Source organism: Magallana gigas, chromosome 6, assembly GCF_963853765.1.
Source record: "Magallana gigas chromosome 6, xbMagGiga1.1, whole genome shotgun sequence".
Classification (NCBI taxonomy): Eukaryota; Metazoa; Mollusca; class Bivalvia; order Ostreida; family Ostreidae; genus Magallana; species Magallana gigas.
This window is the reverse complement of record NC_088858.1, coordinates 12,654,380-12,674,401: the sequence shown is the minus strand read 5'-3', so window position 1 is coordinate 12,674,401 and position 20,022 is coordinate 12,654,380. Positions and strand designations below refer to the sequence as shown.

Genomic DNA, 20,022 nt, shown 5'->3' with positions numbered 1-20,022 from the left:
TAAGAGTTGTTAATTATAGTTTCACAAATCGTGAAACTACATTTATCAGACAAATTCACAGAAATGAGCTAAACATAGTTTCACAGTCGATAAACTAGGTTTATCGACTGTTAACTATAGTTTACGGATCGAAAACTATAGTTAACGACGTTTTTCTATATTTCACGTCTGTAAACTATAGTTAACGCGATAATCTATGTTTCACATCTGTAAACTATAGTTAACACTGAAAACAATCATTTGCGATTGTTAAACATAGTTAATCTGATAAATATAGTTTCACAATTGTGAAACTATGATTTATTAACAACTCTAAACTATAGTTAACGAATGCAAATTGTATTATTTAGACATTAGGGCGCCAAATTCACAAAAATGTGATAAACATAGTTTTACGTTTGTAAAGCATGGTATAAATGACAGTTAACTATAGTTTAGAACCGAAAACTATAATTAACGATTGTAAAATATAGTTTATCGTGAAACTATATTTATCAACTTTAAACTATAGTTTACGAATGTAAAATATAGTTTACAGATGTGGATCTATATTTATCAGCAAAAGCTATTGTTAACGTGTATTACCAGACAGAAAATCATAGATTTGCATTCGTAAACTATAGTTTACAGATGTGAAATATAGATTAACGTCGGTAATTATAGTTTACGATCGTTAACAGTCGATAAACCTAGTTTATCGACTGTGAAACTACATGTATGTTTAGCTCATTTTTGTGAATTTGGCGTGCCATACTCGATTGGTGCATGAATAAACATATATATACCCCCAAATTTGTTCTAAATGAAACTTTTAAAATAAAACTGTATACTGTCAAAAAACAATTTCAGCAAATTCATACTACATGTATATAGGCTTTAAATGTCCATAGGAGCTGGGACTTTGGATAGTGTTGTCAAATAGCAATGTGATGTACGCCTTTCTATTTCTTTGTTGGCCACTAGCCATGACTTTTTGAAATCAACAAGATTTGGCTGGCATTTGATCAGAGACAACAATCTTTGTATACTTCAATTGAGCCAGCCTCATTTTTAACTTGTCTTGATGCAAGAAAAAGATAGTTATATCCAACCGAAAATTATATCCAACCGAAACTCTACAGTCTTGTTAAAATGGTTCTATATACTGTAAATTCCTTATTTTACACGAGTACTTTATTCCGCGATTCAACCGTTTTCCATCAAATGGCGAGAACAAAAAATTGCAAATGACGAATTTTTATCATAGTTTCTTGAATAAACATATATCCGAAAAATAAAAGCGAGATTTTAAAATTCACGAGATGTGCTTTTCGCGATTTTACGCGGATATTAATTCCTCGCGTTTAATTAGGAATCTACAGTATTCTTCATGTATAACAAATGAAAACTTGAAATAAAAAAAAACCCATTTTATTATAAGAAAAAAAGTTCAACACACAATTTGCATAGGCATAGGCATATGCATCACTTTGTTCATCTGACTATAAAAAGAAGAAATTATAATAAGATACATTTTTACATAACTTTCACTATAAACAGAATACCAAAGGATAAAAATTAAGAAAAAATATTAAATGCTTTTTTACATGTCAAAAAATGAAGAAGAAAAACTCCCATGATATTTTTCATGACATAAAACAACATTTCTAGACAAAAAATTACATATTAAAACACAGGAAATCACAGAGTACAAAGCTCACCGAGACGAGGCATCACCTTTATGAAGCATGGCCTTTATGAGACCACCTTTATCATATATGAAAATCATACTTTATGATCTTGGATATTCATGGATTCTGTTTTGAAACAAAATCATATATCATCTGTTAAAAAATTATATGATAATCATATGTTCATAATTATGTTAATCAATATAATAATATAAAATTAAACATTGCATCCTATCATACTTATAATATATATCACATAATGCAATAAAATACTGTAATAAACAATTAAGATGATATTGTAAATATGAAATGACATTGTATTGTGTTTAACCTTATTGTATCTGATCACATTATACAACATCATTATATAAAATACAATATTGTATTATATGATACAATATCATATTATATAATACATCATAACATTGAAACATATGGTATTATATTGTATAATATAGTATGATATTGTATTGTATGATATTGTAAAATATTTGATACATAATATGATATTGTATCATATGATACAATATAATTTGATACAACACTGTATCATATCAAATGATACAATATCATGTGATAAAAAAATATTACATAATTTTATATCATATTATACATATTGTATCATATGATACAATAATATATCATTTAAACCAATATCATATTATACAATATCGTATGATACCACAATATATATTACAATATCATATAATACAATTTCATGTGTAAAATTGTATATTACAGAAACCGATACCATATTATACAATATCATATGATACAATGTTATAGATACAATATAATATTATATAATATTGTATCATAATATACAATACTATACAGAATAATATCATGATACAATATCATAAAATATGAAAAATATTGATACAATATCATATCGTAACATATACCTTTTTACAATATAACATATGATATTATATTGTATCATATTAAACAATTATAGTGTTTCATATCATACAATACTTTATCATAGGAATCATGTTATATCATTTAACAACAACCACATCTTTCAATCAAGCAGGTTTTAGTGAGGTAGGAGATTTCTTTAGCATCCTTGATAATGGAGATCAGGCTCTGCATCTGAAGCAACCGCTGCGTTTCATTTATAATATAGTTAAATCAACTATGCAAGCTATCATCTATAAAACATGTGACCCGTTCCAATAAACTAAACCTCCTCCAGCATCTGAAACCTATAGCTCAGATTCAGCATTCAAGCCTGTCTGGTGCATCAGTATCATAAGACACACCATCCATGCAAGTTTGATGAAGTACGGACCAGCAGTAACTTAGATATTGCTATCAAAGGGCACCTGCAACAAAAATTTTAACCTGCTCCAAAAACCTTAACCTCCTCCAGCTTCCGAAACCTATAGCTCAGATGCAGCACTCAAGCCTGTCTGGTGCATCAGTATCATAAGACACACTATCAATGCAAGTTCGGTGAAGTTAGGACCAGGAGTAACTTAGATATTGCTATCAAAGGGCACCTGCAACAAAACATTTTAACTTGCTCCAAAAACCTTAACCTCCTCCAGCTTCCGAAACCTATAGCTCAGATTCAGCACTCAAGCCTGTCTGGTGCATCAGTATCATAAGACACACCATCCATGCAAGTTTGGTGAAGTTAGGACCAGAATTTACTTAGATATTGCTATCAAAGAGCACCTGCAACAAAAACTTTAACCTGCTCCAAAATCCTTAACCTCCTTCAGCATCTGAAATTTAGGACCCAGATTCAGCATCCAAGTCTTTCAAGTCCATAAGTTGGTCCAGATGCATCATCCATGCAAGTTTGGTGAAGATAGGACAAGCAATAGCCTAGATACAGGACCTGCAACAAAAACTTTAACCAGGTCCGGACGCCGACGCCAACACTGGGGGTATAGCATAAGCTCCCCTTGACTTTGTCTCGGTGAGCAAAAAATGTTCATGATAACGGACTATGAAATCTTGTTTGTTGTTCTTTGACCACCATTCAAGGCTGGTTGTATCCAGCGCTGTAGGGAGAAGGTGCATGACCAACAGGATTTATCATGGTCGCTTGTTGCTGGGCAACCACTGTGGTCCCACCTGCAAAAGCAAAATTTCTTCTTTTTTTTTTATTGTGCTCTTTAAACATTACCTAAACTATTTATTGCAATAAATATTCCAGAAATGTTTTTCTGCCATGTTCTTGGATTAAAAAAAAGTTAATTGTTTAAGGTCACTGCACACCCTCTACCCACTGGCATATACCGGTATATGTTAAGTTTGACACCCTCTACCCATTGGTATATATATTTTAAGTTTGACACCAATTTAGCCAAAGAGAAAAGAAAACTGCTCTGAACAAAACGAAATTAGACTAACAGACAAACTGATCACTATAAGGTACTTGCAGAGCAGGGCTGTATTTTACTAAAGAACTTACGATTTACGACCAAATTAATGAATGCTTATTAATACCAAGCTACCGTAATCAATATCTGAATTAAATGGCTGTAAAATTTAACTAAAGAAATTAAAATAAAGGTAAATAAATGATTTAATATAAACAAAAATTGTCAAAGATCATTTCACTAGACTGAAAATATTCATGACTTTGTCGTAAGTTTATATGCAAAACGAAGCCCTAGGCCCTAGTTAACCAATTAATTGATAAAGAAAATATACAATACCATTAAAGAGGGTACACTTTAGAAGGTAACCTCTCCCCCCCCCCCAACCAACCCGATTTCAATATTACTAATCTTACCTGGCTGTCCGCCCTGGACAATGATGGTCTCCCTCCTTCTGCCAAAGCAGGCTCGGCAACAGCAGATGCAGCATCCGATGCACAGAACCACTATCCCAATCGATACAACAATAGGTACCCACCTATATAGAATAAGCAATATCAATACATCACTATCCCAATCAATACAACAAATTCAGGTTTGGGGTAATGCTAAATGTAATGGTAATGCATTACATATTTTCAAAGGTATGCTAGTAATGTGTAATGCCACAATTTTAGCATTACAAGTAATGGTAATGTATTACTTAAAAAAATCTAGTGTAATGCTGGCATTACATGGAATATTACTTTGCTTTTCTATGCATGTTTATTTGTAAAATCGTGATGAATGGAATAACTGAAACTGTATTTGATTAAAAATTGTTTTTAAAGAAGATAAATAATTCTTGAGATAAAAATATTTTAGTTGTATGATTAAGCATGTTAAAAAAAATTAAAAATCCATTCTTAGATTGCCAATATAACTGGCTATATATTAACACAATTTCATAACATTTTAAGAGTGCTGTTATTAAGAATTTCAAATCATTTGAAAAATGTACTTCAATTAGTTGTACATTCAATGAATTCTTTCCTGTGAAGAACGTGTCAACAGTACACAGTGTTGTTCTAATTAACAAAACATTCTATTGTTTACATGCTAAACACCCCAATCACCACCCTTCTATTGGTTGCATGTGTTCCATAAAATGGAGAACAGACATACACCCTTAAAAGCAAAAATGAATGCACTACAAAAAATGCACTGTCCAACCATGATCTCTTGAAGCTTAAAAATTACTTCCAGTATTATAAACCATTTGAAAATATAATTTTACTCTCTCTCTCTTTCTCTGTTGTATACATGTAGTGTAACGATTTTATGATAGCATTGTCGCCTAGCAACCAGCTGAGATTGTCACGTGACCGACAGAGGGTATATAAACGAGCGCGTCGCAGCCGCAGCGTTCTCTTCCCTAGCAGAGTTCCAACGGAGAGGAATTGCGAGACTAAATTACGATTTGGTAGGTGGGTTGCCTTGAGAGAGAGGCTTACCACATTGATTATTATAGGACCAATCGTGTTTAACCACTAGTTGGTTATTATAGAGGCTGTCCTCTCGGAGGTTAGCCTAGCTTAGTCGTCGCTGATACTCTAGTAGTATTAGGGAAGGGGTACGCCTTTAGTTAGAGGTTATACACTGTCCGTCCTGCATAAGGCATTAACACAGTGACTGCCTCTACTAAGGGTTTGCCTCTTCAGTAGGTTATCCAGCTAGGGCGTGCCGCGGGTATTCGCTACCGCCTGAATAAGGCATATAATAGTGTTTACCTCGTGGTATTAATAAAGTTACAATCCCGGCCGACCAGATTCATTTGTGATTTTACCCTAAGTAAGGGAAGGCCATTTTGTAAATATTTGTAGGCCAATTGTAATCACCAATAATTTTAGAGAGGAAAATTATTATTGTTTGATATTTTTATATTCAACCCCCAGACCCTAGAATTGACTAGGTACGGACCCCTCGACACGTTACAGTATTAAGTACAATAGTTTGGACAGATCGATAGAAAATACAAGATTCATGTATTTTTGGGAGTTGATTTTAATCAACTCTCTTATGCAGTTACTCAAACAAAGGGAAAGTGAAACAGTGTTTCGACCTCAGCACAAATCATCGCTGCTGACAAGACTTAGTTCTTGAAAATAATTGATAAATTCGATGTAATGTATGCCAAAGCATTGTTTTTCAAGGAAACTTATTTATAAATACCTTGAAAATAGTCAGATTTTAAATGGTACGAACAATTTAAATATTTTTGTAGTCGTATACATGTATTCCTATGCCAGAGTTCAATGTAATCTCGTTCAACTCGACGCTCTGCTGTCTCCGTAAATCTCCGACAAGCAGATAGTCTCTCTTGCTTGTCGGAGATTTACGGTGTCAGCCGAGCATTTGGTTGAACGAGACTAGAGTTCAATATTGCTTGGATCAATACAATTTTCAAGAAAATTTTTTATTATTGATACATAGTTTGATTGAATTAATTTTATCTTTAAATATTATTTAACATGATTCATATGGGGGGTTCTCGACATTCTTGTCGAAAAAGTCAAAAAATTCATATTATAAAAATATGCGTAATTCAAATACAAATTAGAAACTACATGTACTTGTCATGCAAAATAACATATTATTGATTTTAAAATAAATAAACCTCGAGAAAATCAACTCCCGTCAGTTCTTCAGTACTTTGATTTCTATTATTACCTGAATACTTATATACATGTATCTTAGATTTTTACATCCGACAGAATGCAGTTAAAAGATGAAACCTGTTAAACTTTGATCATAAAGTCCAACAGCACATTAAGTCATTAAATTTGAACCTGATAGTGAACATGAACCTGTAACGTTAAATATGTTTAAACATGTTTTATTTATGAAACATTTACAAAAACACTTTATTTAGCTTTTAAATCACTCTTTTCAAACTTATTGACTTTTCACAAAGTAATGGTAATGGTAATGCATTACTTTTCTCATTTAATGGTAATGTAATGCATTACTTCAAGTAAATTAAGTAATGGTAATGGTAACATAATGCCCTAATTCATGAAGTAATGGTAATGTAATGCATTACTTTACAATGTAATTCGCCCCAAGCATGACAACAATAGGTACCCACCTACATAGAACAAGCAATATCAATACATCACTATCCCAATCAATACAACAATAGGTACCCACCTACATAGAATAGGCAATATCAATACATCATTATCCCAATCAATACAACAATAGGTACCCACCTACATAGAATAGGCAATATCAAGACATCATTATCCAAATCAATACAACAATAGGTACCCACCTACATAGAACAAGCAATATCAATACATCACTATCCCAATCAATACAATAAGTACCCATCTACATAGAAGAGGCAATATCAATACATCACTATCCCAATCAATACAACAATAGGTACCCACCTACATAGAATAGGCAATATCAAGACATCACTATCCAAATCAATACAACAATAGGTACCCACCTAAATAGAATAGGCAATATCAATACATTACTATCCCAATCAATACAACAATAGGTACCCACTTACATAGAACAGGCAATATCAATACATCATTATCCCAATCAATACAGCAATAGGTACCCACCTACATAGAACAGGCAATATCAATACATCACTATCCCAATCAATACAACAATAGGTTCCCACCTACATAGAACAGGCAATATCAATACATCACTATCCCAATCAATACAACAATAGGTTCCCACCTACATAGAACAGGCAATATCAATACAACACTATCCCAATCAATACAACAATAGGTACCCACCTACATAGAATAGGCAATATGAATACATCACTATCCAAATCAATACAACAATAGGTACCCTCCTAAATAGAACAGGACAGTATGAATACACCACTATCCCAATCAATACAACAATAGATACCCTCCTAAATAGAACAGGCAATATGAATACATCACTATCCCAATCAATACAACAACAGGTACCAACCTACATAGCAATATCAATAAATCACTATCCCAATCAAAACAACAATAGGTACCCACCTAAATAGAATAGGCAATATCAATACATCACTATCCAAATCAATACAACTATAGGTACCCTCCTAAATAGAACAGGCAATATCAAGACATAGCACTTTTGTCTAAAATATCCCTAGAATTTGAAATTGGTTTAACAAAGGATTGCCAGAAACAAATTTGTTATAGTAGAAAATAGTACTTATTGTAGTATTAGACTATTAGGTATGTTCATAAGACATGAATGACACTTTTTCAGTAATCATAGCTATAAAAATTCCTAAATGAGGCCAGTGACCTACTTTTGAGTCACCACTCACTTTCCCCTAAAATGAATCTGATTGAGTTTGATGGTCCTATATAGGACTTACAATTCACAAGATTTGATCAGTACACTATTAAAGTATGTATAATCATAAAATTAAACAAGTGAAAAGCTGTCAATGTGATAGTAAACCAGGTTTTCTTTTATGTGAACTGTATCCATAATCCATGTCAACCCTGAATTGATAAACACTACCTACCGTATCCAGTGAAATGGAGTACCCTATATGCAATATTTTGCCCAAAAATGGCTAAGTTCGTAAGCTGGTATTTTTTTCATTCATAATCAGAAATCAAAATCCTAGCAATATGCACACCTCTGATATATGTACAATTGATCTTCAAAAGAACCTATCTTGAAACCTGTAGAAGGAGTAATCCGTACAATGAGGGTAACCTATATGCAAAAATTTGCCAAAAAATGACTGAGTTCAAAAGCTGGTATTTTTTTCATACATTTTTAAATCAGAAATCAAAATCCTAGCAATATGCACACCTCTGATATAGGTAAAATTGATCTACAAAAGAACAACTTCCTATCTTAAAAACTGTAGGAGGAGTTATCTGTACAACTAGGGCATCCCATATGCAATATTTTGCCAAAAAATGACGAAGTTCGTGAGCTGGTATTTCTTTCTTACATTTTCAGAAATCAAAATCCTAGCAATATGCACACCTCTGATATAGGTACAATTGATCTGCAAAAGAACAACTTCCTATCTTCAAAACTGTAGGAGGAGTTATCCGTACAATGAGGGTACCCTTTGGGCAGTCGCCATTGTGTTTCAATCAAACTTTACATTTACAATTGTACTGGAATAAATGTGGGCTTACACATAAACATGGAACCAGTCAGTACAGAATGAGAGTCGGTCCTCCTCTGGAGCCTGCAGGTATCTGCTGTCACAACAGTAGGTGTTTCCCAGGCTTATACAGCAGTAGTCAGAGCACCAAACCTCATCAGTGTCAGAGGTTAAGATGTTACGTATACGACAGCATTCTCCGCACTCCCCTAGTCCTGAACAAAAGACAGATGTTGTCTATAAACGTACATGCATTAACATCAATTCAATGTTTGCCCAATAATTTATTGATATAACATTTTTGAATAAGTTTTCCCCTTCTGTCACAAATGAGATAATTTTATTACTAGCTAGCTCTGAAAATTGCTGAATCACACAGGAAATACAGTTCGAAATTTAGCTAAGTAAAAATAGACAGTTCCTCGAAAATAAAAATGTCAGGACAGTGTCTGCTATTTAGAGAAATTACTTAACTATTGTTTAAATGAAAAATTATCTACTAATAATCTTATTGAAAGCACTGATCAACAAATATTGATTTTTAAGATTGGAAGATGCATTAATAATTTTAATTCTAAAAAATACTCTTGTTAATGAAACTAGAGGTATTGTGAGCAAGCTCACAATTGATACCCCCCGCTAAGATAAAAATCTTATGCATGTATTTTTCCAATTATAGAAAATATTGGATGAATCTATTTCACCATCCACTTTCTATAAATAACAACTGCTCTATTTTTTTAAAACTGTTGGTCATAAGCAATATTTGTGTGAAGTAAGAACATTCAAAGCTTCTCCATAAGAAAGATAATGACCAGACACAAATTTTGCACTTTTTACTGCCATTGACCTTGACCTTGCCCAAATGACTTCGGGTCAAGGTCATGACACACCCTTAGGTCATAAGCAATCTTTGTGTGAAGTAAGAACTTCCAATCATTCTCAATAAGAAAGATATGGACCGAACACAAATTTTGTATTTTTTCTGCCAGTGACCTTCACCTTGCCTGAATGACCTTGGGTCAAGGTCATGACACGCCCTTAGGTCATAAGCAATCTTTGTGTGAAGTAAGAACTTCCAATAATTCTCCATAAGAAAGATATTGACCAGACACAAATTTTGTATTTTTTCTGCCAGTGACCTTGACCTAATGACCATGGGTCAAGGTCATGACACACCCTTAGGTCATAAGCAATCTTTGTGTGAAGTAAGAAATTCCAATGTTTCTCCATAAGAAAGATATGGACCAGACACGATTGCAGAGACAGACGAACGGACAGTAGGACAAGGTGATTCCTATATACCCCCCTAAACTTCGTTTGCGGGGGGTATAATAATTATTTTCTTAAACATATTTGATTTTGATTTATTAAAAATGTGTTGTATTGTCTTCTTCGGCGAGTGTAATATCAGAATATTTGTATTCTGGTATGTCGCCCTCGAAGTCGTATCATATATACATAATATTCCCCTGCTTGACAGACGTACATCCAACTTTTTCATCTTTTTTAAAGTAGCAATTAAGGTTTATCATTATTCCAACAAATGGTTTAATATTTGGAAAAATCTACTTATTAATAATTGGTATCTTTTAAAAGTTACCTGTTTACAAAAAGATTGATTAATATTTGTTAACCTGTCTGATAATATCGATCATACTAAGAAATATGGTTGACCCTGCCAGTGTAGATAACCCCTTATCATTTCAGGCATGCATTCTAAATTTTAATCTAATCTGGTTCAATATTGCATCAGAGGATCGAGACATTTCTGTTTTTAAAGTCATCTTTAAAATTTAAGACATGTTCATTTGCCATCTCACTGACATGTGTTTAAATTTTCGATCCGAGGGTAAATTTTTAATTTTATTTTCAAATTTAAGTAGCTCGGAAATAAATATACAGTGGCCTCCCTCTATAACGAGATGCTGGGAACATATTTTTTTTCTTGTTATAACCGATACTCGTAATATCCGAGGTGGGCATTTCCGAAGCTGACACATGGTCGTTAAATTTGTTCTTTACATTTCAAATAATGTTTAGAAACAAGTGATCATGAAAAAAATATAATTTATTCAAACTTTGTTGAAAAGTTACATACTTACAGCGTATTCATGTAAATGACCATAAAATGACTACATCTACAATCTTAGTAAGTTTTTATGCAAAATAGACACTCATTATTTTTCTAAAAAAACATGGAATTGCACACCATAAAACATCAAACATTGCTATGATTTTATTAAGCAACCCAATGTTTATATTTTCAACTACTCTACACGTGGTTGAACACGAACGATAACTCTGTTCTGAATATTATCGTTTAATATAAATAACCCCTAGATGGTGAAATATGACATACATTTTAAAAGATGTTCATGTTTTATTATAAATCCAATTAAGATACGATATGAAAAACGACCAGTACTTAGGTATTTTAATAATATTATTCTAACACTTTTACTTCCGCTCGTTTCACATGAACTGAACAAATCTGGGTGAAGTCTCGTGAACTTTCATTCGAGCACCTCTGGATTTATTACATACTTAGCAACGATAAAGAAAACATTCCGAACACACTCGCAGGGGTGTGCTATACATCTCACAAACAAGCGAGCGCGGCGCAAATTCATTATATGTAAAGCGTTACTCACACTCTGTACAATATTTAAACATAAATTTACTTACCAAAGAATGAGACGATTGTGATAAAAAATATGAGCATTGTTGGAGAACTATCCATGTCTGGTTCCTCGTCAGTTGTTGGGTCTTTGTCTATAAGCTCCGCTTCGGAGAGTTGCACGAAATTCACAGCGAGGCTTTATATAAAAACGTCAGGATAACGAAACTACGCAGATTCTACGAACCGACCAGGGACATGGAATGTAGAGACAATTTTCTGAAAGTGTCAAAATTCAAGATACCATTGATGTACAAGGTATTAAAGATAAATAAGCCTAATCACCACACCTCAAGCCAATTTTAGGTTCAGAGTCCGTTCGATTTGACTATTACGTCTGTAATAAAACCAGAACAATTGTTCTTTAGGTAGCTCGCATGTTTACCTACCCAGTTAACACAACAACGTTTTCACAACGTTTTAAAAACGTTGTAGAAATGTTACGAAAACATTTTTAAAAACGTTATTACAACGTGAATCTGTGTGGGTTTTTTTACGTTATAATAACATTTTCTAAAAACATTTCTAAGAAATATTTACAAAACATTTTTAAAACCGTTATTACAGCGTAAATCTGTGGGGTTTTTGTTACGTTATAACAACATTTTCTAAAAACGTTTCTAAGAAATGTTAACAAAATGTTTGAGAGAAACATTTTCTAAACGTAGTATGTTATTATTTTGGGAACGTTTTTAAAATCATTTCATTTCCTTATGAAACTTTCTTTCTACTTTTAAAACTTAAGGTTTCTAATACAACAGTTTTAAATGTTTTATATAAAAGACATGAGCCTTAAACATGCTCAAACACAACAGAACAACATCATTTAAAATTTTCCAACTGTATTATCACAGAACTATACTTCACAAAATGAACGATATAAATCCACAGTATAATCCATTGTCATTAGATATCAAGACTTCACAGCATCCCAGTAGTCACAGTTTCACAATTGTCTGAAAAGTTTTCACACATTTCGATTGTTATAGTTGCAACAGATGTGTTTCACTGAATTTCTTAGCCCTGAAACAAAAAACAAAACAAAAATAAAACATCTGGTCAGTGGAATTGAATCATTAAAGTGCATGGTTTATCATGTGCTGCATTTAGCAAGTTCAATCAACAATTGCATGTAGTTTATATAAAAAAAATACATATATAATGCTGGGGAAAAAAATTCAAATACCTATATGCTTGATACCCCATGAAAGTCATATCTTCGGCTAACATCAACACAATGAAACAAAACGTCTCACTCTGGAATGGTACACTGTAGTCAAGCTCTAAGAGCAGCCCCTAATAAATGGTAAAATATAATTGTATTCAAAAGTTTAAAACAACATGGTATTGGAGTTGTATATCGCTAGCATATGTACACATATCGCCAATTAAATAACACAAGCAGTATATAGATATGATATGGCTTAGCACAAATCCGTTAAATGTACATGTGCACACTACCCAAATTATTATTCTGCATTGAAAGATAAAAAAAATACATTTACCGAAAATATCCCCCATTCCAAATCCTTGCTCTTTGTAGAACGGCGTGGGTATTTCAAAAATTCTAACCCACTAAGATAACAAATAGCGCGGAAACTGTATAACTGGGATCGGCTGCTTTCACCCTGGCCATGGCATCCCGCTGTGACATTATATAAATAGTGCCTGTTTGGGAGGGTAACAGTTGAAATTGACACCCCGAGAAAACCATTGTCAACCGACGCGAAGAGGAGGTTGACAATGGTTTTCGAGGGGTGTCAATTTCAACTGTTATCCTCCCAAACAGGCACTATTTATTTTGTTATACTGAATGTCTTAATTTTTAAGAAAATTTCACTTTTATATAGGAATAACGTGAATTCTACAGCGAACCGTACTCGCATAATTTTCGCGCATGTAACATTTTTTAATGTTACCCATTGCTAAGTGCGTTGCTAACGCTGAGGGTAATAGTATATAAATAGTGCCTGTTTGGGAGGGTAACAGTTGAAATTGACACCCCGAGAAAACCATTGTCAACCGACGCGAAGCGGAGGTTGACAATGGTTTTCGAGGGGTGTCAATTTCAACTGTTATCCTCCCAAACAGACACTATTTATTTTGTTATACTGAATGTCTTAATTTTTAAGAAAATTTCACTTTTATATAGGAATAACGTGAATTCTACAGCGAACCGTACGCGCATAATTTTCGCGCATGTAACATTTTTTAATGTTACCCATTGTTAAGTGCGTTGCTAACGCTTAGGGTAATAGAAAGAATTATGAACTGCGTCTTAACCAATCAGATTTCAGTATTTATCATGAAAGTATAACAAAAAGAATTATGAACTGCGTCTTAACCAATCAGATTCCAGTATTTAACATGAAAGTATAACAATCTCAATTAACTCGCAGTAAACGCATTCAAAGGGAAAACCCAATGCCCTGCACTCTAAGTATTTCATATATTTTCCATAGTTAGATGCATGTTTAATCAAACTCATGCTCTGTCTTTTTAATATTTAAATTTAAAAAAAATACAACAAACAGTGTGAATATGAAAATCAATTAATCTGTTTTTTTTTATAATGATATTTAATATACAGTGTTCTAAAATGTAATTATTGCTTAACTTTTATTTTGTGCGCAGCATGCATAACTGAGGTATGCCAATCTTTAGCATTTAAAAGAGAAAAAAAAAACAATTCGATTTAATACTTAGATGTTTTAAAAACGTTCTCCAAACATTGTCAGGTAATGTTATTATGCTGTCTAATAGCATTTTCATTCTGTATTATAAGCAGTTTTCTGACGATAAAGAAATATACATTTGAAATACCAATACAACGAAAGCAATTTTGGTCAGGCATTTCTAACAGTCTGACTAAAGCCAGCCCCTACTAATTCACTTCGTTGTACAACGAAGTGAATTAGTAGGGGCTGGCTTTAGTCAGACTGGCATTTCTAATTGACAGTGTTATAAAAATCACAAATAAAACATTTTTATAATGTCTGTCTGTCTGTCTGTCTGTCCGTCTGTCTGTAAACTTTTCACATTTTCAACATCTTCTCAAGAACCACTCGGCCAATTTCAACCAAACTTGGCACAAAGCATCCTTAGCCTAAGGGAATTCAAAGTTGTGAAAATTAAGGACCACGCCCTTTTGCAAAGGGAGATAATTAGGAATTTATGAAAATTGTCGAGAAATTTTCAAAAATCTTCTCATGAACCATAAGACCAGGAAAGCTGACACTTGTGTGGAAGCATCCTCAGGTAGTGTAGATACAAAATTGTGAAACTCATGACCCCCGGGGGTAGAGTGGGGCCACAATGGGGGGTCGAAGTTTAACATACGAATATATAGATTAATCTTTAAAAATCTTTTTTCTCAGAAACTAATCAGCCAGGAAAGCTGAAACTTGTGTGAAAGCATCCTCAGGTAGTGTAGATTCAAAATTGTGAAAATCATGATCCCCGGGGGAAGGGTGGGGCCACAATGGGGGATCGAAGTTTTACATAGGAATATATAGAGTAAATCTTTAAAAATCTTCTTCTCAAAAACTAATCAGCCAGGAAAGCTGAATCTTGTGAGAAAGCATCCTCAGGTAGTGTAGATACATAATTGTGAAAATCATGACCCCCGGGGGTAGGGTGGGGTCACAATGTGGGGTCGAAGTTTAACATATCAATATATAGAGTAAATCTTTAAAAATATTCTTCTCAAAAACTAATCAGCCAGGAAAGCTGACACTTGTGTGAAAGCATCATCCGGTAGTGTAGATACAAAATTGTGAAAATCATGACCCCCGGGGGTAGGGTGGAGTCACAATGTGGGGTCAAAGTTTAACATATGAATATATAGAGTAAATCTTTAAAAATCTTCTTCTCAGAAACTAATTAGCTGGCACAGCTGAAACTTGTGTGAAAGCATCCTCATGTAGTGTTGATACGAAGTTGTGAAAATCATGACCCCTGGGTGTAGGGTGGGGCCACAATGGAGGATCGAAGTTTTCCATAGGAATATATAGAGTAAATCTTTAAAAATCTTCTTCTCAGAAGCTAATCAGCCAGGAAAGCTGACACTTGTGTGGAAGCATACTCAGGTCGTTTAAATTCAAAGTTGTGAAAATCATGACCCCTGGGGGTAAGGTAGGGCCACAATGGGGGGGGGGTCAAAGTTTAACATATGAATATATAGAGTAAATCTTTAAAAATCTTCTTCTCAGAAACTAATCAGCCAGGAAAGCTGAAACTTGTGTGAAAGCATCCTCAGGTAGTGTAGATACAAAGTTGAGAAAATCATGACCCCCGGGGGTAGGATGAGGCCAAAATGGGGGGTCGAAATTTTACATAGGAATATACACAGTAAATCTTTAAAAATCTTCTTCTCATGAACCATATGACCAGGAAAGCTGACACTTGTGTGGAAGCATCCTCAGTTAGTGTAGATTCAAAGTTGTGAAAATCATGACCCCCAGGGGTAGGGTGGGGCCACAATGGGGGGGTCGAAGTTTTCCATAGGAATATAGAGTAAATCTTTAAAAATATTCTTCTCAAAAACTAATCAGCCAGGAAAGCTGACACTTGTGTGGAAGCATCCTCAGGTAATGTAGATACGAAGTTGTGAAAATTATGACCCCCGGGTGTAGGGTGGGGCCACAATGGGGGATCTAAGTTTTACATAGGAATATATAGAGTAAATCTTTAAAAATCTTCTTCTCAGAAACTAATCAGCCAGCAAAGCTGACACTTTTGTGGAAGCATCCTCAGGTAGTGTAGATTCAAAGTTGTGAAAATCATGGCCCCCGGGGGTAGGGTGGGGCCTCAATAGGGGGTCGAAGTTTAACATAGGAATATATAGAGCAAATCTTTAAAAATCTTCTTCTCAGAAACTAATCAGCCGGCAAAGCTGAAACTTGTGTGAAAGCATCCTCAGGTAGTGTACAGATTCAAAGTTGTGAAAATCATGGCATCCTCAGGTAGTGTAGATACAAAGTATGTATTATGTATTATTGTACATTGTCCAGATAGTTTGTATTATGACTCCATTAAGCTGATTTTATCATACCTATTGTTTCTCAGGTGAGCGATGTGGCCCATGGGCCTCTTGTTTTCTTAAAGTCTTTTCATTATTAACAAACAATAATGAAATGATCCAGCTTAGTATGTTATCAATCTAAAGTGTGCTAAGTTTGAAAAAATTTGCTGGCCTTCCCCAAAAAGCGTTAATTAGGCCAACATGGCGATTCAAAATGGCAGATACCCAGATTTTATAATTTTTTCCTAAAAAATTTAAACTAGGGAAAACGCTTAAAAACAATAATAATTCAGTCCAGCAAAGTTATTTTTGCATATTAATTAAGGCGTGCTTAGTCTGAAAAATATGCTTGCTATGACAAAAATGGCGCTTATTAGGTCAAAATGGCGGTCAAAATGGTCGCAAGACAAATTTTATAATTCTCTTACATGTAAGTCTTAAAAATTAAGGTAACAAACAATTAGATTGGTTCAGTATAACATTTTATCATAATTAAGGTGTGCTGATTCCAACAAAATATGTTGATCACGATAAATAGTTAAAAATGGTGGACATGCAGCTAGATTTTATTAAGTTTTGTCTCGCAGTCTCTTTAATGGAAAAAAAATAACAATACAAAATCACAAATTTGTCTAGCAAACATATTTATCATAATTAGGTTGTGCCAAGTTTGATGAAATGTGTTGGTCTTCATGAAAATGACGTTAATTTTGTCAAAATGACAATTTAAATTGGTGTATACTAGTAGCCAAATTTCATTAATCTCTATATAGACTACTAAAAGACCTCTTAAATGGGGAAAATGTTTGAATATCATAATTTCAATACTAATGATGTAACTGACAATCAAATTTGAACACTTGTATTAATAGAAAAAACTACACCAGCTTTTCATTTGGAAAAAAATCTGTTTTCCATTATTAAGCTACAGCATATAATTATGTTATTTATACAATCTTTTTTTTTTAATGATAAGATTGTGATTTGAAATTTGCAAATGTCTTTACCCCGGAAATAGGCACGTTTACATTCACACATAAAGGTTCTGCAACTACATACAGTTGCAAGCTATCAAATCTAAGAAAACTTTAGGTACAAGATCTTAAGGTCATTAGTTCCAGCAACAAACAACCATCACTAAAAAAAAATTATCCAATCTCGGCTGGGCATGGTAATATGGGCATGCTTATATATGCCTGTCTCCCTATCATTACCTTGGTGTGTGTTAAATCCTAAGTTGGGACATATTCCCGGGCTTTGATTTTAGGAAGAAAGCAAATTAAACCGTGTCAGTGGTCAATATGAATTATGAATTAAAATTTTTTTTTGGACCGGACTATAATTGTTTTAATGCTTTGTTTCTTGTTAAAAATAGAATAGTGATAAAATAAGGCTGTATGCCGTTTTAAATCGCCATTTTGACATAATTTCCGTCATAGCTAGCATATTTCTTTAGGCTCAGCATGCCTTAGTTATATTGATAAACTTTGCTGGACCAAATTAAACTCGTTGGTCTCATGCTTTTTTCCCTTTTAAGAAACTTTAAAGAAAAAAATATGAAATCTGGCTGTCAGTCATTTTGACATAAAAAGCATCGCTTTAGTGGAAACCAGCATGATTCTTCAGACTTAGGATTTGAAAATTTATTTTAAAAAATTATAATGTTTGTTTCTCGCTTTTTCACCATTTAAGAAACTAAAGGGAAATATAAAAATATAAAATCTGTATGTCCACCGTTATGAATCGCCATTTTCTTTCCAGATAATTTACGAAATTTTCTTGAAAAGGGTATTATATTATTCCTACATGTAACTATTCACACCTAAATTATGATTGGCTACAGGCGTCAATGCGATGCAAGATATATCGTCTGCAAGCGTGGGGTTGGAGCTAACGATGTTGTAGATTCCCGTATTTGAACATTGACTTTGAATTTCTTGGAGAAGGTCATTGATGAATACAAGGTAGAGAAAAGTTGAGAGTATGCCTCCTAGGCGAACTCCTTGTGAGACAGGGAACCAAACAGAGTTAGTGTAGTTCACCACGACAGAGCATGATGTACCAGTATGGCAGTCGTCAATTAGAGTCCATAACCGTCCAGAAACTCCAAGACGATGAAGCTTGTACATTAGACCGTGCCTCCAGACAGTATCAAATGCTTTTTGAGTATCGAGGAATGCAACGTATACCGGGCTTCCACGTTCAATGTTGTGGAAAATGGTTTCTTGTAGGTTAAAAGAAGCAGTGAGACAGCCGAGTTTGGGTTGAAATCCCTGTTGCTGGGCGTTAGGAAAGTCGGATAAGGATAGAACATAGATTTTTATCCTGGTAAGTAAAATCTTTTCAAACAGTTTTAAAAGGCAAGGGAGTAAAGCTATCGGTCTATAGCTGTCTGGGGATTTCTTTGGCTTATTACCTCCTTTGTGTATGGGAACAATAATGTCCCTTTTCCAAGAATCTGAGATCTGGCCAGTTTTAATAATAGAGTTAAATAAATGAAGCAAACAGAGTTTTAGTTCTGAGCCACCATAAATGATGTGTTCGTTTTGGATGAAATCTTTTCCTGGAGCTTTTCTACGTTTCAAAACACGAATAAGTGTGGAGATTTCGTCCATGCTGATGTCACCTCCAGGAAAAAAATTGTTAAGCATCGTTTCGGTTTTTAAGGATTTGTACAGGGTTTCAATAGATTGGTAAAACACAGGGTTGAACGAGTCGTTGTCCTTAGGATTGTAAACGTCTTTAAAATGATGTGCAAATGCGTTAGCAATATCACTAGGATCTGCATGTAAATGTGTCATCACCGAGTTCTATTTCTGGATAAGAGCGAGAGCTTCGAGGCCGCTGGCGCTTGATCAACTTCCAGAGAGTCGAACATCGCATTCAGAAGCCTCGTTTATGTTCTTAAAGGCTTTTGTCATAAATTCGTCGTGTGCAGATTGGAGCCCATTCCGAAAATCCCTTTTAGCACGCTTGTAGTTTTTATACGATTCATGACACATGCCACGGGGCCGTCCTTCTCTTATCCACATTCTGCGTTTTTGACGTTCTAGGTCATGGAGATGCTTGACTTTCGGTGTCCATTCGGGTTTCAAATATGGTCTATATTTGGAAGTTGGAATTGTTGTGGACGCAGCGTCATGTAACATATAATTAGATCA

The 20,022-nt window shown here is 34.0% G+C and overlaps 1 protein-coding gene across 1 annotated transcript; it reads right to left on the bottom strand.

Moving 5' to 3' along the window:
* Nucleotides 1-1,394: 1,394 nt before the first annotated feature.
* Nucleotides 1,395-12,007, bottom strand: LOC117689263 (uncharacterized). Its single transcript, XM_034469779.2, has 4 exons — nt 11,847-12,007; nt 9,190-9,373; nt 4,423-4,544; nt 1,395-3,758 (listed from the first exon to the last, which is right to left on the bottom strand). Exons 1-4 carry the CDS (start codon nt 11,899-11,901, stop codon nt 3,664-3,666), a joined length of 456 nt encoding a protein of 151 aa, XP_034325670.2. The 5' UTR covers nt 11,902-12,007; the 3' UTR covers nt 1,395-3,663.
* Between the last annotated feature and the right edge of the window lie 8,015 nt (nt 12,008-20,022).

What these genes read in the sequence shown, in the direction of transcription:
- LOC117689263 (XM_034469779.2), bottom strand. Translation starts at nt 11,901, where the DNA reads ATGGATAGTTCTCCAACAATGCTCATATTTTTTATCACAATCGTCTCA. An exon ending in GACTGGTTCCATGTTTATGT is followed by an intron (nt 4,545 to 9,189) that starts GTAAGCCCACAT and finishes TATTCTATATAG; the next exon opens with GTGGGTACCTATTGTTGTAT. An exon ending in TGTCCAGGGCGGACAGCCAG is followed by an intron (nt 3,759 to 4,422) that starts GTAAGATTAGTA and finishes TTGCTTTTGCAG; the next exon opens with GTGGGACCACAGTGGTTGCC.